The sequence below is a fragment of the Anastrepha ludens genome, chromosome 3, assembly GCF_028408465.1.
Source record: "Anastrepha ludens isolate Willacy chromosome 3, idAnaLude1.1, whole genome shotgun sequence".
Lineage (NCBI taxonomy): Eukaryota > Metazoa > Arthropoda > Insecta > Diptera > Tephritidae > Anastrepha > Anastrepha ludens.
The window spans coordinates 30262152-30286546 of record NC_071499.1 but is presented as its reverse complement, the minus strand read 5'-3'; the positions used below and the strand labels follow the sequence as shown (position 1 = coordinate 30286546).

The window sequence follows — 24395 nt, the reverse complement described above, 5'->3', positions numbered from 1 at the left end:
TGAGGATTGCAAAAGAAAAGCAAACAAAACAAAACAAAAGAAAAAACAAAAGAAAAGGAAAACCAAACACTTTTTTGTCGGCATAAGAAAGGAAGCAAAAAATACATCTACTGACAATAGTCAACTACAATAACAATAGCAACAAGCACAATACAACAACACGTGCGGGTAGCGCCTGCCGACAATAAGAAGCGCAAAGAGCAAAATGTCACTTTGAAAAATGCCATTGGTTCGACAAACTCCGACAGGAGACAGAGCGCACACGCACACACACTCACACGAGCCAAGTAGTCATAAACACAACAACAAGCAGGCAACACTGTAACAACACCAATACCATGCGCTTCGTGCCGCCTTTCGTCACTTATGCTGAGCGAAACCAGTTGCTTAGCAACGCCCTCTAACCACGGAAAAACGCTCGCTCCAAAGCTGAACTCGCCCGCCGCCAGCGTATTAACAACGAACTCATTCAATACGTCAGTAGCTGCTCTCTATGTTCTTGCTTTTAATGTGCTCATTGCGCGTCTCTACTGTTGATGGCCACATATTTTTTGTTGTACCGTTTTTGTATTTGGTTTTATTGTTGTTAGCTTAATGCCGCTAGCGGTGGGGCTGTCGTTAGCACTCGCGCTCCATGCAGGCAACACACTTCCTAAAAATGTCAGCAACAGACTCCATTGCGATTTTTGTGTGAGCGAACGCGCAATAGTTGCGGTAGTAGTGTATAGCTATACTCGTCACACTTAAGTACTGAGGGAAGTTACTCAGATGTTCTAAGAGAGCGCGCACAACACAACTGAGTATTTGCACACTCAACTCAGCTGCTGCTCACTTTGTAAATGAGGGGAAATTCCGTTACTTAGCGCGCTCTCTTTTGCGCGCATAGAGAAAGATACGCCCATTTGCTGGCGTGAATGCGTTAATGTGGTGAGGCCTTCTGAGCGCATGGAGAGCGCGATAAGGCATTCGTATTTTTGTTGCCATTTGGGGTGGTGCGAGCGTGCCTGTGCGCCGCTGTGAGTGATTATGTGTGCTTGTTTGTATGCATGAGGAGGCTGGCAAACCGGTTGCACGTTGTTGCTCTTTAATACCTGCAGCAGCTGTTCAGTCACCGTTTTTTTTTGTTTGTTTTTATTTCTTATTACTTACTGGCTAGTGGTGGTTGGTGCGCTCATCTCGCAAAGCTGCATGCTTGTTTGTGTGGATGTAGTGTAGTTGCTCATACTGCATCCGCATCGTGCTTTGTTCGGTCGGTGGTCGTGGCTATGCCCGTCGCTTCGAGTATGCTCCGCGCAGCACACACTTCAGTTTCCTTTCGACGTTCGCGTTGTACGCTCGTTGGTTTGGTTTGGCGTGTGTTTTTGATGTAAATGATTGACGTACGCCGCTAAACGCTTATCCAAACGGTATGTTCGGCCGTGCAAAACATATACAAAGCAATCGCCTTTTATAGAATACTTCGCGCGTGTTTAATGTATGGAAGAATAATAAAATAGTGGAAAGTAATGAAAATTCGCGTAATTTTTTCTGATATACAATTGCGGCTAGCTTTTGAGACTACATCGCTAAGCGTTGGCGTTCAGCCAGCAGCAGCTGTCAATGCTACTGTTAACAGCCACTGATAGTTGTCACATTGTTAAAAGTGAACTTGCGCGGTCGAATTGACGTGACACAAATTAAACACAAAACAAAATATGAATACAAAATAACATCGAGAGCAAAAAGTTTGAAGGAACATTTGAAGATATAATATAAAATAAGAAGTCCGAAAAAAAATTGGAAGAAAACGTGAAGTGTGTGCTGAAGAATATTAACAAATGAATGGTTTGATGTGCACCTTTTGACAGCTGTGGAAAATTGACGAATTCGTGCTTGGAGTGAAATTATTTTGAATAATATTAACTCAGCGCAAGTGACACTAATTCTGAGAACTAAATTTGGAAAAACCGATTTTTCAAAGCCTGACATGGAGATAACCAGCAAAAAATTGAGGAATTTCAAATGAAAAAGTGAATTTATTCCAAAAGAAATTGCTAAACACAAATCGAAATATCCAAAAAAGGTAGAAAAAACACAGAAGCCTCGCTAATTTTCAGCGCACCCACAATCAGTAGTGCACTTTTTATAGTCTAAAACGCCTTCAAGGCACGTGCGGCTTACCCCTCTGCGCAGCCATAACATTTGTCAAGTGCCAAAAGTGAATTCACACCGGCAAAAGGCTTGAAGACAAGCCAAACGCATTGTGCAGCCACGGAAGGAGGTGGCAACAATACATAGCCGGAAACGACAGCCTGTCTCCAGCGAGCCCTTGCGCTTATGCCGTACGTACATATATCTGCGAAAGTGCAAGTGTATCAAGAGAAAATACATTAGCAAAGTGCGCGCATAAGTGTGAGTGTGTGTGTGTGTAAACTGCCTCGCTGCCAAACAGGCCTGCAGCAGCCAAAAGTCGAGTCATTAAACCCTTTTTTCGCACGAACTGCGAACGCAACACAACCGCGCCCGCTCACGCGCCTACGGTTTGCCGTCTTCACAGCTCACGCGCAATAATTAATGCTGTTAAACAAAGTCGACGTCGTCGCGTTTGTGTTATTATAATTGTTGGTGTAACAAACATTCCGCTACTTAACTGAGTGTATGTGTGCACTGGAGTTTTTTATTTTATTTTTGTGGTACCAGTGGAAGCTGTTGCTTCAGCACGCTCTTTGTTCTTGTTATTATTGCAGTATAAGTGTGGTGTAGTGCCGACCAACTTCGGCCGGTCGGCAGCCAGTCAGCCCCGCTAGTAAGTTAGCCAGCGCGCCTCTTCGCCTGTTCGCCAGTTCGCCCACTGCGACCCCACCACAGTTCCCGCACTCAAAACGCACTCACTACTGTCGCCTGCTTACTTAATTAGCGTATGCTTGGCTCATCGCCTAAAAGTAGGCAATTAATTGTGTGCATTTGCGTGCATTAGCGCGTCAACGCGCGCAAGCTAACGCTGCGGCCCTAGCGCCGGCCGTCGCCTTAACCGAAATTCATTACAATTCGCGTGCGCTCCACTGCCGCGCGTGTGTATGTATGTATGGTGTGATTTTGTCAGTTTCCAAAGTGTTTAAGTGCAGTGCCGTCGGCAACAATTATAACAACGACAGTGGAGCTTACAACAACACACGACGGCGACAACAAAAGTGTTAACTGCATTCGCCGCAAATTACGAGGCAAAAGCAGCACAAACAAAAACAACAAACACACACAGAATATCAGGCGGAGCAGCAACTTCAGTAAGCGCAAGACAATTTGCCTTGCCACGGCGGCGGCGTGTTAAGCGAAAGCTACAAAATTCTAACCGAATTATCGAAAACGCCCCTTAGGGCTGTCGCGCTGGCGTCATTTCTGGGCGACGGTTTTGCCGCGCTCGGTTCAAGAACACCATCGGTTAAGGATCTAATGGCGTTCGGATCGGTTTTACACAACAATCAGCATAATATCGGTGAGTAGGCTGATGGGTTTGGATGGATCTACACACATACATATATACGTATAACAGTCACATGTGTGCATGTATATGTGTATAAAACTGTGTACGACTATATTTGATGTTTAAAAATATTGATTTCAATGCTGATAAGCGAATGCAATTAAGCAAGAAAATGTGGCATATAGATTCAGTAATACTTAGAACAACGAATAGTAGTAGAAACCTGGCATGCACTTTGCTCGATTTGTTGGTAAATCAAACGCGCTGTTACAACAACAACAGCACAAAAATCAATAGCAACAAATTCTAAAAAAAATAAATCATTTTCCTTGTTCCTAATCGACGATGCAGCAGATATGCGAAAAAAAGTGCAACTCCTTTTGCGCTCAACCAAATTTTACTTTAAAGTGCGAAAATTCACAAAGTTGTATGAAAATTTTTTTATGATTGTGTTTTTTTTTTTTTTTTGTTTTTTTTTTTGTAACTTACAAATCTCCATCTTAACATAATTGCAATTATCGGAGTGTAAATCCATTTGAAAGTTATCCTCCACTGCGGAAAGAATGCCTTGGAATAAGCCAGTTCCGAGCAAGAGCTTTTGGCAACAGCAAACCCTTTGACCATCTGAAATCAGCAAACTCTGATAGTATTCACGCTGCCATCCGACATATAACCAAGTTTTACACACTTGCACTTAATGCAAATTATCTTTAAAAAAGTATTATATAACACATGGACTGAAAAGTTCCGGACCTAACAAAGAAAACAGGTTTTTTTTTTTTTTTGTTCAAAATTTGTTTCATTCATCAATGTAATTTTCATCAAGGACAACGCAATCATTCCAGCGCCGCCCTATCATATCAATACCACTTTTGATTTTTAGAAAGATTTATCATTTGCCTCAAAATGGACCTCAGTTTCAACGATAACCTCTTCATTCGAGCGAAACTTCTTACCGGTCAGCATATTTTTTAGGTCTCCAAACAGCCAGCAGTCGCTGGGAGCCAAATCTGGCGAATACGGTGGTTGTGGGAGCAATTCGAAGTTCAATTCATGAAGTTTTTCTATTGCTTTGATTGACCTGTGAGACGGTGCGTTGTCTTGATGAAACAAAACAGTGAGCAAACGCGGCATCCACTTTGAGCAGAGCTTACTTTCATAGTCAAGTGCTCATGCAATATAAAGCCAACGCATTCTTTTGATATCTTTACGATGTCAGCTAACTCACGCAACTTCAATTTTTGAACATTCAAAACAATTTTGTGGAATTTTTTGTTGTTTTCTGGTATTAAATACTCATTTAGAAGCAGTTTCGTAACTAGGGTATGGCAAGCAGGGCACGTGCCATGAGCGCCACTCTAGGCGGGGGCAAAGTGACACCTCAACTTTGTTCATTCAATGTACCAGTATATTCAATCGCGATTGATTTGAACTTCAGCTTTAAATAAAGATACAAGAAGTCAGGATAGTCGACTTTGTAATCTGTATACTCGCCAGCGAGGAAAACCGAAAGAATCAAACAAGTGAAACATGAAGTGATGCCCAGCAATTAAACAACCGAATGTTGAAGTATGATTTCTTGATTTTGTTGGGATTCGGAATGAAATACTAATCCGCATTGACCGCGTTCAAAAGAGGCTGCAAGATCCCACGATGAACTTTCACGATGCTGCTGAAGATTTGAAGGCTCTTCAAAATTATTTCTAAAATGAAAGAAAGGCCATCGTTGATAGTTCACTCGAAGAAGGGATAATTTTATGTCAAAAATGGGACGTTGCAACTGAAAGACGCCGAAGAAGAATACAAAATAGGAAGAATAAAGTCTTGAGTGCCATCGAAGAAGTGAAAAGGGTCTTGAAAGAAACAGTTGATCGACTACTTCAAGAAATGTACGGAAGATTCGTACGGTTGAATGAAATCGATTAAAAATTTGGATTCCTTCTCGATGTCAAAGGTCTTATATAACAGAAAACGAATACGATCTCAAAAAAAAGTGCAACGAGTTAAGTCAAGTCTACGTGAGTGGATGGAAATGATGGAGATGAACTTTACATAGAAACTCTTGACTGCAGGATGTTGCTCACGAGCCGAAAAAACACCATTTCAATTTTTTCCCTGCCATGGGCACTACGTCCTCCAGGTACGCTTCTGTTTGGAAGTACACTGCGTTGTGCATCAACGGTGTCTCTACGACCACGTTGGAAGTCAGCAAGCCAGCATTTTATTGTTGTTTCTGATGGAGTGCAGTCATCATAACACTTTTTCAAGCCATTGCTTCGCTTGAACGGTGATTTTTCCGCATCAAAAAGCAGTGCAAAATTAAAAAAGCGAAATTCATTTTTATTCACTATTTTGAAAATAACAAAAGTAGCGTCACTCTTAGCACAATAACTCACGAACTAATGAGTAGAATATCATGAAATTTTAACAGCTGTCTAAGATGTCTGTTAAGGTTACTTCCAACTGAAAAAGATGTGAATACAGTCGAAGTAGTGCCATCTATGTCTTAGGCCTGGGACTTTCCAGTCCATGTGTTATAAGTACAAATCTCGCGAGGCCTTCATCTCGTAGTAGTCATACAATAATCTCCTACTAGTCTTACAAATAAATAAATAAATGCATTTGAAAGTTACTTTCAACTTCCCAAGAAATTTTACTTTTTTTGGAAAGTGCTATCAGGCCATTTTAGTGTTGCCGCATGCCTTTGTTAGCGAATTGATGTGAAATATTACAAAAATGCGGGTTAATATATCAAAAATAGTATTAATAATTTTTTTTTAAGCAAATAAATAATTAATGAATGTAAAAATATTTGCAAGGTGGCGCAAAATTAGTCATCCTTTTTTTTGTTTTTTATTTTGCCGTATAATTTTTCAGCTGAATAAGAAATAATGTTTTTACGTAGTGGAAATCGATGGGGATGGGGTTTGATCTGAGCGCATATTTAAGGAACCTTTACGGACCTTTTGTGCTCGTTCAATTCTCTCAATTACAAATTGGTGGCAAGGCCCTCAGATAAATGACAAAAATATGAGTTGAAATTTTATCAAAATATCGTATGAAACTGGGACAAGAGATCTTTAATGGGAATCAAATAAACAAAACAAAAAAAAAATAAAAATTTAAAGTAAAACAGAAAAAAAATTAAAAATCAACTTTCATAATAAAGGGTGGCAAAGTTTCAATGGCCGGTGTTGATTTTGAATAAAATACAATTCTTTTAAGAAATTATTGTCATTTCTCTTTGTTATGATAATATTGGTATGGTTCAATTACGTATGGAACAAAATATTGGCCAAATGAGCGCCGAGGTCTCGGCGGCACACCTCCATCCGATGGTCCAAATTTTCGATGACGCTGAGGCATAATTGAGGTTCTATGCCGTTAATGTGTCGAATTATCTCATCCTTTAGCTCTTGAATTGTTGTTGGCTTATCGACGTACACCTTTTCTTTTAAATAACCCCAAAGAAAGAAGTTCAACGGTGTCAAATCCCATGATCTTGGCGGCCAATTGACATCGCCGCGACGTGAGATTATTCGGCCATCAAATTTTTCGCGCAAAAGAGCCATTGTTTCGTTAGTTGTGTGACAAGTGGCACCGTCCTGTTGAAACCACATATCGTCCACATCCATATTTTCCAATTCGGGTCATAAAATGTTCGTTATCATCTCACCTTATTCACAGTAACTGCCTGACCGGCCTCATTGTGGAAAAAATACGGCCCAATGATGCCGCCGGCCCACAAACCGCACCAAACAGTCACTCTTTGTGGGTGCTTTGGTTTTTCGGCAATCACTCTTGGATTTTCATGCGCCCAAATGCGGCAATTCTGCTTATTGATGAATCCAGTGAGGTGAAAATGTGCCTCATCATCGACGATGATTTTGCGCGATATGCATTTTAATTTGAACGCCCGTTTTCATAATAAGCCTGAATAACTTTAATGCGTTGCTCAATTGTGTATCATACCATGGTGCAAATTGAGTTAGTCTGAAATTGAAAAATGTCAAATTAAGTTAAGAAAGAAGCTTGATGTTTAGGTGTGGTTTACATTTAACATCAGCCCTTAAAATTTAACCACCCTTTATAATATAAAATCAATGCAAAATTTGTTTTCGGAGTTTCAAACATGAGATGTTTTTCCACTTAGCTGATGCAAATTCTCTATAAACAACTTGAAATCCAACTTCTTGGCCAATTCTTATGCCAGACACTTAACAGGTAACCCCAGAAACTGACTTCTTTCAGAGGCCAAGCAAAGTGAAAGTAACAAAGAATAAGCCATAAATGTGGCTTTCGTATTTTAAAAATTTTGCTAAATCTTTTTATTTACGATTTTCGGAAAATTTTAAGTCACTCGAGCACCTCTCCTATTGGGCCTGCTTATCAGCAGTGCACAGATTTTCTAAAGAAAATTACGTAAATCTGTGTAGAGCCAACTAATTTTCTTGTAATTGTTGTATCGCATTGCCAACCCACTTCATCACGATCAGGTTTCTAATAGCAAATATTGCGCTGTCAAGGCAGAGAACAAAAGCGAAATAAAAAGGCTCGAAACTTAATTGCAAAAAGTGCTTCGTCAAAATGTTAGCTATCGCCGTGTGAACAGCCAAAAGTAGTTTCCGAAAGCGCAGCTACGAGTCATTTTTTGAAAATGAAAGTTAGTTTAGCAAAGTATTGCTCCGGTAATTTATTTCTCAGAACCTTCAGTTCGACAACTTTGATGAGAACAGTTTTTTGGACCTTTGTCACCCCCCAAATAATGGGAAAAAGAATCCCTGAGACTTATACATTTTTTCAAATCTACAGCATAAGGCGATTGTAAAATTTATTACTACAAAATTTGAAGGAAAAGAGGATGCTAAAATTTATAATCCTCTGATGCAAACTCCGAATAACCAAAATTTAAAAATTTACGAGAATTTGTGCACAGAGTTGGCCGGCAAGGGTTTCAGCAGAAATTAGTAACGTAAAGTAATTTTTCAACTTTTTCGTAGTGGATACTTAAATTTATTTATTTTTTAATTTTTATAACTGTTTCATGTTTAACAACTTACAGTAAAAACCGTAGATTATGGCTGTGTGTTATGGCTGCGTGTTTTTCGCAATATTTTATGCCCATTCCGTGACATTTGAAAAGGTTGGAAATACTGCCGCATAGGTTTCCTAGAACTACAGCAAATGATTTTTGACGAAACTAAAGTAACAAAATCCGTCGCATTCCACATAGCTATTCGTTAATAAACATATAACGGGTGTGTTTTTAGCTGCATGAGAACTAACGATGTCGATAACTATGATTTGACAGCTGAGATTGGCAAACTGTGTTGACATTTCTGTTCAGTAAGATTTGGCAGCTCATCATGAATCGTTTAATGCCAGAACAACGCTTCTAAACTGTGCAAATTTTTACTTTGACATACAAAAAAATTTGTTCTTGAAGCTCATAGAGTGTTAGTCGACATTATCTGGTTCTTACGGTTGTTTTGTCTGACGTTCGTCAAGCTCCACAGTGTACAATTATAAAGGGGAAATTAAGGGGTCTTCCGCGGTCTCCAAGGCGGCCAGGTATTCGAGAGGGAAACTCCGTTGGCGATGCACATATTTTGATTCCCTGCACCATTCAGTTCTCTGCATGATTCCAAGCATACCTTGACTTGGGAATTGATTGCATTTTACGATAGTTTTCGGAGTATCACCAAAGACCTATCCAATATAGTTGAACCTAAGATGGTATAGCTCCTTGGTTCACTAACCCTACTTAAGCTCTTTCCCCGCGGCAAGGTGGGCAACCGTCGAAAGGGCGGTTATAAAGTGAAGTATTGAAGAAGACGCCAAAATGTCGATTCGTTGTCATACTCAAATTTTACCTTTGTTCTTCGATTACGTGGAACATCGAATGTAAGGATCTTGGCTCATGTGCCTCTAAATGAACATCGTTTGCATCGCATTTTTGCTGCTCATTGGGCTCATTTATAGTTATTATGCAGATTTATTTGAAAAAATAGGCAAAAATAGGAATGATCGTATGGACTGTGTAACTTGTAGTCGCGGCGCACATATGCCGGATAACATTTTTTTCCTTGTTCACTCCTCTCGGGAGCATAGGACCTCGACAAGACTCTTCCATCATACGCGGTTCTGTGTTGTTATTTTTGCACCGTCCTACGAGATGTCGGCGTCTGCTATTTCGCGCAACATCGACCTTCTCCAAGTGTTTTTTGATCGACCGCGACCTGTGCTCCTTTGCGGGTTCCAGTCCAGTGCCATTCTTGAGATGATATGGCACGAAATTATCCACCAGATTATAATAAAAAATAAACATCGTGCCAAAAATACTTTTGTTTCGTATTATTGTATCATTTTAAGTGAGGCTCCTTCCGTTTGTGGAACAACAGCAAGACGCAGGCCACGAATAGGAGGAGGAGTTCGGCCAAACATATAACAGAAGTGTACGCGCCAATTATTTACATATTTAAACTTTTTGATCATTTTAACCCTCTAATACACTGGACTGTATTTCTTTCTTTCCTCTATAAACTACAAAAATAAAAAAATCATAAAGAGGGGATACCCAAAATTTAAATAATATTTGCCAGTAAGACTTCGTTCAAGGCCCATGGGTTTCGCTTATTTCCGTTCGCATAAAATTGATTCTTAAATCCAATTTGGCATGATTTTTATAAAAAGAAAAAAAATATAGTTCATTTCATCGTACAAAAAAAAGTGTGAAAAAAGAGTCGAAGAAAACATATTTTCCAACAAATAACAATTCGTTACGCCCAAATTGTTCATTGGTGCAAAATGTTAGACCGATCGGGCAAAAAAAGCTGCAAAATAGCGCTTGCAAGTCTGAAACTCAGGCATTTTGTTCAAAATGTTAAATTCGTTTACGCATTTGAAGTACAAAAATTAGTTTTTTTGAGCACCACAACCAAAAATAAAGAATAAAATAAGAATTAATATCCAATACAAAAACAAAAAAAGTTTTTTCTGTCATAAATGGATGTTATTTAGCGTATCAGTAGAAGAAAAAAAATGCGTTGTATGCGGACAGCGAATTTCTTAATAATTTTCATAGCTGAAGAAACGAAGCTTTCAAATTTTCTTCAAACTCCTGTTGCTCCTCTTTGCTCTACGATTTATTTTGAAAAATCCAAATCACTTTACAATGCAGCTGCGTGTATCAGTTTTTCATAAATAAAATTCACAACAACAGCACCACTATTTATAGCAAGTCCAAGCAACAACAATTAGCAGCCAACGATGGAGAAAACAAATCAGGCATCAAAAAATAACAACAACAAAAAAAAACAATAACGCTTGCGAAGAAGTTTTTGAACAAAGTTCTTTTAACTTTTGAACTTGGCCTGGGTACTCTTTTACTGGAATTTTACGCCGCCACGTCCGGACGCTATTTGGCGCATTTTCCAACTGCCACTGCGGTGTGCTCGCAGAGTTTTTTGTTTTTGTTATTGAATTTTATTGTTGTTGGGTGGTTTTGTTGTTGCTTTGGTTTTAGCAAATGTCATATTCAACACCGTCGGGTTTTGTTTGCTGAATTTTCCGTTGTTTTACGAGTTGCGCTGCTGTTTGTTTTTTTTTTTAGTTTAATGCCAACTTTTTTCTGTCCAAAAACAAAGTTTTGTGTGAAACACCCAGAAAAGTTTATTGCCAGTAGAATTGCGACGGATTTTTGTTTGCAATTACTTTGCATAATGGTTGGATGTTGGAGGAAGGGAGTAGTGGAGCGTTTAACGAATAGAAAAAAAAACGTTAAAACGTTTCTAATTGAGGAATGTGAAGAAAACTCTCGCAAGAATTTGTGTTCAAAGTGAAGTGTTTGTTGTTTAGTCGTTGATGCATTTTTGAGACAGTTTGAAAAATAGTTAGAAAACGGATATCCAAATTTGTTTTTGAAATATTTTAAATATAAGGATTTCCAATAATTTTCACATGCCATTTTCGTGTTCGAAAACAAATCGGCCAAAAATGAATTGTTGTCAAAACAAAAACAAAACAAATAATAATAATAATAAAAAAAAACGTTCGTTTGAAAGATCAGTAAATAAAAAATTATGAAAATCAGAAAATATTTTACTATTCAGACGATTATGTCTGCATGACAGATAGCAAAAAGTATTGAAAATATATTTAAAATTCTTGAATTTTTCCAGAATTTTTCAGAAATTTTTTTCCAACTTTTTTTTGAAATTCTTTTAAGTCATAACCTTACATAAGAAATAAAAAATAATAAAATTCTATAAATTTCCAATAATTTGTTCATGCCTTGTTAGTATTCGAAAACAAATCGGTTAAAGATAAATTGTTTTCAAAAAAAAAACAACGCACGTTCGTATGAAAATTCAGTAAAATTGTATCATAATTTTGTAAAATAAAAATTATGAAATTCAGCAAAACTCTTAATATCCAGATACTGATGACTGAATGACAGCTAGCAACGATTAATAAAAAAATGTATTTCAAATTTTAAATTTCTCCAGAATTTTTTAGCGATTTTTTCTGCATCAATTCTTTCATATCAAAAGTTTAAAGTAGACTTCAAATCAAATCGGTTAAGGGGGGAGCCAGCTTTAGAGGCTTCAAAAAATCGATATTTTTTTTGCATAAATGTCTTCCCAAACTATCCAAGAATGTGTCCTCAAAATTTCAGAAGCAAATTCAAAATATTTTCGAAGTTACAGAAGAAATTGTGAGCAAGCGTCGAGCAGGTAAACGAGCGGCCGGATCGCCCGAAATGCGATTTCTCGGTTTTTTATTTTTATGATTTATCCTAATTGGCGGGAAAGATAGGGAAAAAGTTAAACGTCCTATCGAAACGAGTTAACATTGATTGTATTCGGAACTAAATTCTCTTCTAGTTGAACCTAAAAAACCTTAAGAAAGTTATAATTAACCCACTTTTTAAACAATCTAAAGTGAATTTGTTTTTCTAAACAAATGAATTTTTTTTTTAATTAGCGAAAAATTGTTGAATTTCTCACTTTTTGTTTAATTTTCTTGGTTTAACTAGAAGCTATACTATACTAAAATAATTGGTTTCTGATGAAAATTGCGACCTGCATCTTTCCCGCCGCACGACACATGCACACTCGAGGCGCCTCGGCAAAATGCTTGTACCAGGCATAATATGACATATATTTTAATAAAAAAATTTGAGAAGACTGCTGAAATATAAAAGAATAAAACCAGAAAGTTTCGTTTCAATCGAATATTTCTTTCCTTCCCAAAAAAATTCTCAAAAAAATCGACTTTTTGAAGCCTCTATAGCAGGCTCCCCCATTAAAGATGATTTGTTTTCGGAAAGCCCGTTTGTGCGAAAATCCAATAAAATCAGAGAAAAAGAGAAAAAATCAGCAATCATCTTAAGGGGGTATTCTGGTCTAGAAGCCTTAATTTTAGGTATTTTTAAAACTAAGATAAAATAAAATGAAAAACATTTTTACTATCTAGTTTTTTTCATGGTTTTTATTAATAATTATAAAAAAAATTAATAAAAAAAAATTTTAAAATAGTGGAATTACAGGCCGGTGGAGTGGGGGCTACATAAAAAACGGTGCTCCATGGTTGACATGATTCCAACTCTTGTAGTGATCTAAAACTAACAAATGAAAAAAATTCTTCATTAGTTAGGATGTCGCTATCGGATTACGGCAAATCAAAGAAAAAAAATCAGAAAGTGGCGTGAACTTGAAAAAAAAAATGTTTTACCCACTTTTTTCAAATTTTTTAAAAATACTTCAAACTTACATTTTTCAAAATCCGAGGCTGGCGCGATAGAACGATGTATAGTAAAGATTCTTATCAAACTTCAAAGCGGTCGGTCAAGTTGAACTTGAGATATCATGACGACCATCTCCAAAAAAGTAGTTTTGAGAAAATCGCGTTTGAAGTTTGAGCAGCAATTCTAATAGAATAACTTAGATCGTAATATTTACTACTCACTCACTCTGGATATATATATATTCCTAGGTATCTATTATAGAAGTATAAAGTATATATATATATGTGTATAATAAATAAAGGGTGTGGAATACAAAAGATTTTCTCGAAAGATCGAGTTCCCAAGTCGTCCGGTAACATCTGCCGTTCATTGTGCGATTCCCTCCGCTCGGTCGGCTTTGACGCCACGTCACAAACTCCACTGTATCTCCGGAAATAATTCGAATTTTGAAGAATCTGTTGAAGGTCATATTTTTGAAGGTCTAAACTTTGAGAATATGCAAAAAAAAATCGATTTATTTCAAATATCTAGACCAGAATGCCCCTTTAAAATTCAAATACTAATGACTGGAACTACTAGTTGCAAATTTCTTGCAAGTAGCAAAAAATAATGGAAAATAATATATTTGAGGTTTTTTAATTTTTCCTAAACTAGATTTTTTTCGGCTAACAGGACTAACAGAATGCAAAAAACAAAAAGTGATAATTTTATGAAGCGATGCAATTAAATACATACCTATATGAATCCATATCAAGAAAGTGAATCGATAACGTGAATACGACAAAAGGAAGACGTACGCTTGGTGTCTTTAATATTTAAATTAATAAACTGAAATTGGTTACCTATTGTTTCTCAAGCGCTCACCCAAAGACTTTATGCGGAGTGGTATCCTCCACTTGAAAATAGCTTTTTTACAATTATTGGAAGGTCTACTTCATAGCTATGGCATACTAATTTCTCGGAGAAGTTGGTAGTGCCCAAAATTATTTCACCATTAAACACTCGAAATACCCCTGTCATTAAATGAAGCTTGTGCGAATCTCATGTGAAGGCTTATTAAGTCCGCTGACTCCAATTTACGCATCAAGTCTAACCTGTTGGTCTGGTATATGAAACAAGCCTACGCCTTCTTCAGTCCACGCTGCTCTGCAAGTTCCATAGATTGACTTAAGATTTTCAAATTGTTTATCTCAAATAAACGACATTTCACAGATTTCATGTACTTTTGTAATAAAAATTCAAACGTAAAATTAGAGAAAAATAAAATATCGGCCAGTCCATAAGGTCGTGCGTTTTTTAAAGGTGGTTTTAAAATTAATAAAAAAGATGTTTAAAGTATTTATTAATCAATAATATATTTTCCTTCATTATTTACAATGCCTTCCCAACGTTTAGGCAAATTTTTAATTCCCTGCTCAAAAAATTGTCTGTCCTTGGAGCCAAAATACGCTTCGATATCCCTTTTTATAGCTTCCTTTGAGGAATAGTTCTTGTTGCTCATATGGGATTGAAGTCCCCGGAAAAGGTGATAATCACAAGGTGAGTATAGTGGATGCGGCATTAGCTCCCATCTGAGCTTGTTCAGCTTGCCTAATGTTTGCTTGCCAAAACTTTGCGTCTATTCACTAAAGACAGTCGATTTTTGTTAAGTGCCTCATTCAGGTTTGATAGCTGATAGGAATAATAATCAGCAGTTAGCGTCTGGTTTGGTTCCAGCAGTTCATAATAAACATTACCGGCCATATCCCACCAAATAGACAGGAGAATCTTCTTGGGGTGAAGCCCATCTCTAAGGGTCGGCTCTGGTGTTTCATCTTTATCTAAGCATTGGCATTTGCGAACAGGATTGTTGTAAAGGACTCATTTTTCATCACCAGTAACGATACGGTTCAAAAAACTTTCATTTTCTTTCTATCCGGAACCCATTTTCCCAGCTTTGAAACCTTCCCCAACTGAACCAGGTGCCAATGAACTGTTCCATGTTATGAATTTAACCTCTGAGCTATCATATCGACTGTCAAATTTGGCTCAGCTTCCACGAGTTCGAGCAAGGCGTCAGAGTTAAAGACTTCAGGACGATCAGCGCGCGGGGCATCCTCCACGTCGCAGTTACCACTTCGGAATTTTGAAAACCACTTTTGCGCAGTCCTTACACTCACGGTATCCTCTCCGTCCACAGTGTTTATTTCTGCAGCAGCAGTTGTTGCATTGTTACCACTTTTATAAAAAAAATACAAAATATGCCTCTTATACGCGTTCGAAGACTCCATTTTATTTTTTAACAACACGTGCTTCTATCCGCGATTAAAATCACTTGTTGAGTGCTCAACATATCAAAGAAAATATAAATAGTTCCGTTATATTTCGCGAATAATTTTTTGTATGCAAAAATCGTACAAAAGACAAATTATAAGTAAAATACGCACGAACTTATGGACTGATCTGATATTTAGTTTTTTAAAAACTTAAAAAGACTTCATTGGAAAAAATGCGAGGCTCAAAAATACTCATTTATGGTCGATTTCTCTACTAGCTTATATGTTTACAGACAACTTTATCATACCGATTGGCGCATTTTCGTTAACTCAAAAAATTGTTAAGCTGTCAAGCCAAGTATTATATTAGTATAAGTAAACTATCTGAGGTGTGCTTTAACTGATGAAAGAATGAATGAAAAATTAAATATAATACTATTAATGAGAGTGCATCGTAATTTTCAAATTCGAATTTGAATTTCAAGTGAAGTGAAATTAGTTAAAGCTGTGAATGCAAATAAAGCACAACTTGTTTTGCTCATCGATATTACAGGTTTTCAAAGTAATTGAACAAAAAGTGAATTTTTACTCCTTTTTTGTGATTTCGGAAATAGCAAATTTATCTGTGAGACAGTTGAGAAAATCAAGAGAGTCAAAGGGCACACTAAAGTTCGGAGTAGATTTTGGTTGACTTTGTTTGATTAGCTCCTAAGTGATTTACTTGCAACTATCAACACTTAACGGCAGAGCTTTGGAACTAATTTTGAACTAACCCCCGTTTGGGTCAATTACGTTATATTCTACGCAAAAATATTCGTAATTTGGTGCATTTATTAGTAGTTCTTAGATGTATTTTGACGAAATTTTGAGGGAGTTGTTTTTTAACGAAATGAGCAGCAAGAAAGTATTCAAGTACTGGCCTAAATTTAATCAAAAGTCTAGTATACTGTTCTCAAGGTCGAAATATTCTTGGCATAGTGGAAGTGATAAAATATTGGCCCAATTAACGTGCAGATTTGAGACCTGCTGTGCTATAAATGTTAGTGCAATATTTTATATTTTTCTAGTAAATAAAAAAAATAACAATTTTATAGAAATTTCCGCAAAAATATTACTACTAATATAAGATTTATAAAACTTTGTGGGTTCCGCATTAGAATAAACAAGTTTTTTAGATGGAATCAAGGCTCATTCATTAAAGGTAGTGGCACTAGACCAACAACAATATTTTGTACGCTTGATTGTCAAAGCAAAGTATTAGCAAAGTAGAAAACAAAAGCATGAATTCGCCCTTTTACATTCTAGGCGGACAGCCACATGGACACAGCGAAAGAAAAAAAAAAAACAAATCAGCTGATTTACCGATACCACACAAGAATAATAGAGAAGAAGATTGCACCTTCCGAATTTGGCATGTCGTAAGAGTCCATCCATAAACAAATTAATTGTTTGTGAAGAAAAAGAGTAGGCGAAAGCAATGGAAACAGCCAAACGCAGATATTGTACGCACGCACACATACTTTCTAGCCACGGCGTCTTCGGCATAAAAACGCAAAAACTGCATTTGGAGGCTTTATATTCGTTTGTGCTCTAACAATTTAGCACAAGGCACTTTGTTCGCATTAGTTTTTTTAGTTTTAATCTCGCTAATGATAACATTACCAAGCCATTCACTAATTTCTCCTACTTTTGTTTGTTTTGTATTGCGAAGGCAGCTGACGTCAGAGTAAAGTAACTGGCGCCACCTTCAGTACTCAATTCGCCTTGGACACCACCTTTAGTAGATTCGCCTTGAATGATATTTTGTGAACTATTTTTTGCAATTTTTTCCATGACTTATTTTTGATCCATGACTTCCTAATTCCTATTTGCTTCGGACGGGCGCTCTTTACCTATATTTTCTAATAAAAACTTCGTTTTGTGGCACGAACTAACTTAGCCACTTTTTGCTATAAACGTGAATATATCAATGTGTATCGCCCGCCCTCAACAAGTGCCTCTCTTACATTCACACGTGACTCCACAACAAAAACCGATGGCTTTTGGAATTGGAGCAACAACAAGAAATAGGTGTTAAATGCAGCTAACAGCATGCAGTCACGTGCATGCCACATAAAGCAGCGGTGCAACACTGCGGTGGTGTGGTAACTAAAATTCAAAATGTAAAAAAGTAGTAAGCATAAGCAAAGAGGCAGGAATCAGAAATGAAGGCAGCCGAGCAAGCAAGCAGGCAGTCAGTCATCCAGGCATCAGCAGTAAAATCTCACATTTTTCACTTGAAAAATCGCAAAGGAAATCGACGAAAGGCAGCAATTTCATAAGCCGAGCTAATGGCTGTGAAGGAGTTATGGGAAACAGTAGGAAGGGCCATAAAAGTGCTGCAGCAACAGGAACATCAAACACAAAACAGTAATAACAATGCAAACTGAGCTGAAGTTTGCGGTACTGCCACAACCATCTTCCGTGGAAATGTGGATTCAGTGCAGAGTGCTGGCGATGCATGCACCTGTGTGTGTGTGTGTTTATGATTGTGTGTGAAAAATGAAAAATGCGTGTGTTGATATGCAGCAGCAGCAGCAGCTGACTAGTAATGGCCCCATTGATGAGCCGTGACTTTGCAATTTCAACAACAGTTGCAACAATGCCCTTTTGCAAATGCTGCAATTGCTGCCACACGTACCACATAGCACCACCAAAAAGGGCATTGATTGCTGGGCAAAATATCTATTCACGCCACACTTAAGGCACCTTTTATTGTTATAAGCGATGGGCAAGTGGGTGCTGGTGCACCTGGTGCATAGCAGAAGGTGTGTTGACTCATAATTGTTGCCACATTAAACTCGTTGGCTTGCAGCGATGACGCAAAACACGTTTGGCACCTACAGCGCTCCACAATTCAAACTGTAGTACGCTGGTAGCAAGCGACAGGTGGCATGCAGCAGGTCGTAGCTACCACATCAATTCACAATGCCACAATGCAGAAATAGCAAATCCATCCATGCTGAATTGGAGGCTGAATTTAGCTGAGTTGCAGCGTAGAGAGAAGACGTTTTCGTCAAAATTAATAGGCAGTGCTGGTTGGTCAGCAGCAGCAGTGTTGCAATTGCTAGTGTTGCACTGACTTTATGCAATATTTTTTTTTAATTTTTTCTATTTCCCAGCACAGTGACAGCGACGAGCTGTTGCAATGCGCGGCAGTAAAAAATATTTTATGTCATGTTGCATAAATGCGCGCAAAGATATGCTGCTTAAAATGCGTTCGCACTCGTGCAACATTTCAGCGTATTTGGCATTACATTGCGGCGAGAGATTATGCCGAATGTGCAACTGCATCGTGTTGATAGCCAGTATGCGATATGACAGGCAGCGGTGAGTTTGATGCCGCCGCGGCGAATAAACGTCAACTACTCAGTCAACGCGTATGTCACTTCGGCTCAATTTAATTGGAGTTTGATGGTTGGAAAGGACAGAAAAAATGGCAAAGTATTTCAAATACCATCGCAGAGGATACCACTCGGAGTATGGGTTTAATTTGGGACAAGGTATATTATAGGTTTTAGAGTAGTTATTTTTTTTAATATCAATAAACATTTTGGAAGAGTAATAAAGTAGGATAAATACCTAGCAAATAGGCTGTAAAACAAGTTAAGTGCTACCCCGCATATGCCTACGACTTAATGTCGGAAAGAAGCTAAAAGGGCTACTTGACCTTACCGAGAGAACAGCATTGCTCTTTGATAATGGCACCTGGGTACTTAATTGATATCTTCGAGGGACGCTAATGTGTGTAGTAGCACCACAGTTAAAATGAGCCTAACCTAACGGCGCAAACGTCTGTTTTGTCATGGTTTCAGGTGCAGGACACTTACAGAGGAGGTATTGTGCCCACTCAGCTTCTTCTTCATCTTCACAACTCCTGCAGAAGTCATTGTGAGGTGCACCTATTCTACTGGCTAGGGTGCCAATAGCACAGTGACCCGTTATAACACCTGTGAGGATGCGCTGGTAGTTGATCTGTTGCATCCAAGCAGACATTTTGACCTTTTAAAAATCAGGTTTGGCTGGAGCGCTTTGCATACCCTGCAGTTAGTAGACAGAGACCACCTTCTATTGGTTTCCGCGATTACGCTTAAGTCAATCTCAGTGTAAAGTTCTTTTAGACGAATGCTTATGTCCTCTACAACTCGCTAAGGAAATGAGGGAAGGAAAGTAGGTAAAAGGATGCTGCGAACAAAAGAGTTAAGGATGAATTCATGCCTGGTCAGTAGGAGGAAAAAAAATCTCTCTGTTCAGAAAAAATAACAAAAAAATGTCTTTTATTCTAGTAAAAAAAGTGCATACTCTCCTAACCAAAAAACAAAAAAAATATTTTTCAAATTTGCGTGGAATTTAATCGTTGGAAAATTAGTATTAAAACTATTTGCAAAAATTGAAATGGAAAAAAAACTTATTTCTAAAAAAATATTACTGTATAAAAAACTTCGATGATTTTTAAAACGTCACTTACTCCCTTTAATGCAGTCCTTTCGAAAAAAATCCTGTTCAGAAATAATAAAAAAAATAACATAAAAAAATACTTTTTTTTTCTGATAAAAAAAGTTCTTACTCTCCTGACCAAAACAAAAAAAAAAAAAAGAATAGTTTTCACAATTTGCTTGGAATTTAATAGCTGGAAACTTAATATTAAAACTATTCACAAAAATAAAAATAAGAAAAAAAATTATTTCTTAAAAAATTTATTTCTAAAAAAAATTAATTTATAAAAAAAATGTATATGATTAAAGTTCAAGAAGTGCCTCACTAACCTTTAATACAGTCCTTTCGAAAAAAACTCCTGTTCAGAAATAATAAAAAAAATAACAAAAAAAATACTTTCTTTTCTGGTGCTAAAAAGAAAAAGTAGTTTACACAATTTGCGTGGAATTTAATCGTTGGAAAATTAATATTATATAATAATAGAATTTGCGAGGAATTTAATCGTTGGGAAATTATTATTAAAACTATTTACAAAACAAAAAAAAAAACAAACAAAAAAAAAAGAATTATGTATAAAATTTTTTTTTCTAAAAGAAAATTAATTTATAAAAAAACTGCATATGATTTTCAAGAAGTCACTCACTCACCTTTAATGCAGTTCTCTCGAAAAAAAATAATCCTTTTCAGAAAAGATAGCTTAGAACAAAATTTCCTTTTTCTTCTGGCAAAAAAAGTTCTTACTCTCCTGGCCCAAAAAAAAACAAAAATAGTTTACTCATTTTGCGTGAAATTTAATCATTCGAAAATAAATATTAAAACTTTTTACAAAAAAAAAAGAATGAAAAAATTATGTCTAAAAAAATGTTTTCTAAAAGAAAATTAATTTATAAAAAAAAAATTGATATGACTAAAGTTCATGAAGTCACTCACTCACCTTCAATGCAGTTCTAGTCCAATTTCGACAATAAAACTTATTGGCTTTAGTGCAAAACTCAATAGCCATTTGACTAGAGCGGCGGCTGACTCTTGGCAATTATGCTCACTTCTTTTACGATAACTGCATGAACACAACACAGAGCACTTAAAATAAATAGAAAAAAAAAAAAATAAGTAAACATTTAAAAAAAAAAATAACGAGATAAAAAAGGAATAAATAAAAAATAAAATAAAAACCCGCTAAATGTACTACGATAGCCAAGTCAACGAGCTGGCCAACAAGAATACACAACTCACATGAGGAGTAGCTAGAAAACAAAAACATGCAAGCTGCCCCCATAATAGGTATGACTTTGGGTAACAGCATTTCAACAAGAACTAGCCGCCGCAACAAGAAATAGGTAGAGCAATTGCTCCTGCCTAATAAAAAAAGAATACAAGTATAAAAACACTGCTGATGGCGAATGTGGCGTGGTGCTTCCGCTGCTGCATTTGCTTCTGCCATTGCCACTGTTAATGTTACTGTTGCTGTTGCTGCAGTTGCTCCTACTTTCCTGTAGCTGCTGAAGTTGGAACATTATTTTTATGATTCCCAAGCAATTACAATGCGCTGCCTGCAAGTTGGCAGCCGACACTGCCGTCACCGTCACTATACCTCAATCGCACGAGATGCAAAAAAACAAAAGAATACCAAAAAATCGCTGCATTCGATCGCACATTTCACATTTCAGGGAACACTTGACAGAGAACTGGTGAGGCTGTTAAGCCCTTTGAAGGGTTAGTTGTGTCCACATGTATGTGTGTTCAAGTTTCGGTTGTTTAACTCAACAGCTGTGCAGCCAGCGAGTCGCTAAACGTTCGGTGCTTGTTGAGAGTCGTAAAGTCGCATGGTCACTTTTGACTGCAAAAGGGCGGGGAGCAGCATAGCACACGAGTCAATTTGTGGGCCATCTTTTTTGGGTTGAACTTTTTCTTTAGATATCTAAAATGCAACATAGGTTTTGTTGTTGTATAACTTGCTGACAGACAACGATTACCCGTCAGGATATCCACCTCCAGTTAGTAAGCTGCACGGGCAAAAGCATGAAAAAAGAGGAAGGCAGTTAGATTGGATTCAACGCCATAGTCCATGCCCAAGTCTCCTTGTTTGGGGGTAATAGAGGGGTGATGCGGAAAGGTAGGTTAATTTTGGCATAGCGGGTTGTGGATTATGTTTGAGAAGCTGCATTATTTATAAAAATTTACAATTTTTTTAATTTCGAAATTAAAATTTTTTTATCGGTGTTCTGAAATTTAGCTTAAAATTTGTGTAAATTTTTTGTATAAATATGTATGTACATTTCAGCTCTCCGTTGAAAGACATTTATATAAGAATGTAATGTGTACAAGTGTGTGTGTGTCTCTATACGTTTGGTTTCCAAAACAAACTAAAACTTAAAATAATTTCGACATTTTCCACTATATAGAAAATAACTTTTTTATTTTATTATTATTACTAATAAGACCCGACCCCCTTCCTTGCTATGGGACAACATACCATAAAGAAGCAGCTTAGGAGTAAAGAGATAGGGGAAGTTTGGCACCAAACTATGGGCCGACGGCAGCCAAAATCCTTACTGTGGTACTACAACCGAAAGAGGTTTAGAAAACTCATAATTCTGTGCATGAATAAACTTAGAAGAATGCACACGGGCATTCTCACAGGCCCCCGGCAGATTGTGCTGTCATCTGCACAGGATTGGGATATGGTCTACTATTTCTGGTAGTTTCAGCACCCAACCCCGGATACTGCAATGCACCTTCTCCTTGAATGCAGTGCTGCAGCGCGGAGAAGGTTGAGACATCTTGGCCACTTGCAGCCAGAAGAAATGCACATACGCGCAACCATCCAACCCAGCTCTATCTTAAGTTTAATAAGGGAACTGGATCTGGATGAGGTTCGTGATGAGTAGAGGACACAAAAGACCATGAGGTCGAAGTGCAAAGCTCAAATGAAATCTAATATATTGCCTCTGAACTTTCAGTCATATATTTTTTACTTTTTCTATAAAATTAGTAATTCGACCGCCGTACCCGAATGGGCACCAAAATGATTACCATTTTTTCTCTAACAGCGGTCGCTCCTACATAGGCAATCACAAACGTCCAAGTGTATTTCTGCCATGAGCTCCTCGTCTTGTTTGTGGTGTGCGTCTCGATGCTATGAAAAAGCTCCTCCTAAAAAACCTCGGAGGGGGCGTAAAACTGTAGGTCCCTCCATTTGTGGAACGAAGCACAAAACGGCAGAGAAGCTCGGCCAAACAATCAATAAAAGGATGTAAGCGGCAATTTATTAATTTTCATTTGAATTCTGACAATTATAAAAATATTTGAAAATTCAGGACTTTAAAGAATCATCGAAGATTATACCCTCTGATTAGAAAATACAGGGAATGTTTAAAGAAAACAAAACCAAGTTAAATTTCAGGCAAAATGTATTTTATCTCCTTCAAAATATGACCCGTTTGAAGCAACACACATGGGCCAACGTTTAACCCAGTCCTCCATGCACCCGTGGTAGGTCGACGAAGGGATGGCCTTCAGCTCCTTCGTCGCATTCTCTTTTATCTTCTCTATTGACTGAAATCTCCTTCCACGAAGTGGTAACTTCAACTTGGGAAACAAAAAGAAGTCGCACGGGGACATATCAGGTGAATTCTGGGGTTGCACGATGGTATTTACTTGGTGTTTGGTCAAATAATCCAGCACAATTTGGGCTCGGTGCGATGGCGCGTTATCATCATGCAAAATCCAAGAATTGTTTGCCCACATTTCCGGCCAGCCAGGCAGACACTAATGATTCGATGGCGCTAAAAAGTGACAGATATGTATCTTACAGTCCTACCAGCATAAGAAAAAAATATGGACCGGTTCACACGTGCGTGGTTCGTATAAATTAAAGATTCCCGGTACTTTTTGATCAAGAGTAAAAAACATCAAAGTTCTAAGTTCATACATTTTTTTCTAGTTTACGAATGTCAAGAAATTAATTCACATGTATGAGCATATAAACCAATTTTGAACAAACTTTTCTAACAAAAACACTCAGGTACCTATGACAAATTCTATAAGCAAATATTACCCCCGTTTACAAAACAAATAAGAAATGCACCCATTTTTCGTTATTTTAAATAAGTAAAAAAAATTTCTAATTAAATATGGTTACACCTTAGCCCACCGCACTTTTGCTCTACCTTAACCCTGCCATCATCACCAAGAAAGAAAAGAAAGCAAAAAATCGAATCCTAAAGTCAACAAGTTCATGGCGTGCATCACCTTCGCATGACGTCTCAAGTTGCGGCAATCGACGAAAAATACATCAAAATTGCTGCAATTGTCTAAACTGATAAATAAAATACCTAAAATAAAGAACTTAAAGACAAGACGAGCCTAAAAGTAGCTGGAAAACAACGAAGACAATAAAAAAGAGTTGCTGGCTTCCTCGATCGTGTAAGACGTGCAACGTTTTCAATTGTGCAAC

General features: G+C 37.4%; 1 protein-coding gene across 1 annotated transcript in view; it reads left to right on the top strand.

Annotated features, from left to right (window-relative positions):
* Window positions 1-1177: 1177 nt before the first annotated feature.
* Window positions 1178-24395, top strand: part of LOC128857438 (LIM/homeobox protein Lhx5-like) — a 93525-nt gene continuing 70307 nt past the window's right edge. The window contains exon 1 of the mRNA XM_054093194.1: window positions 1178-3472. Coding sequence (XP_053949169.1) covers window positions 3430-3472 — 43 coding nt within the window. The 5' untranslated portion in view covers window positions 1178-3429. The remainder of the gene's footprint in view (window positions 3473-24395) is intronic.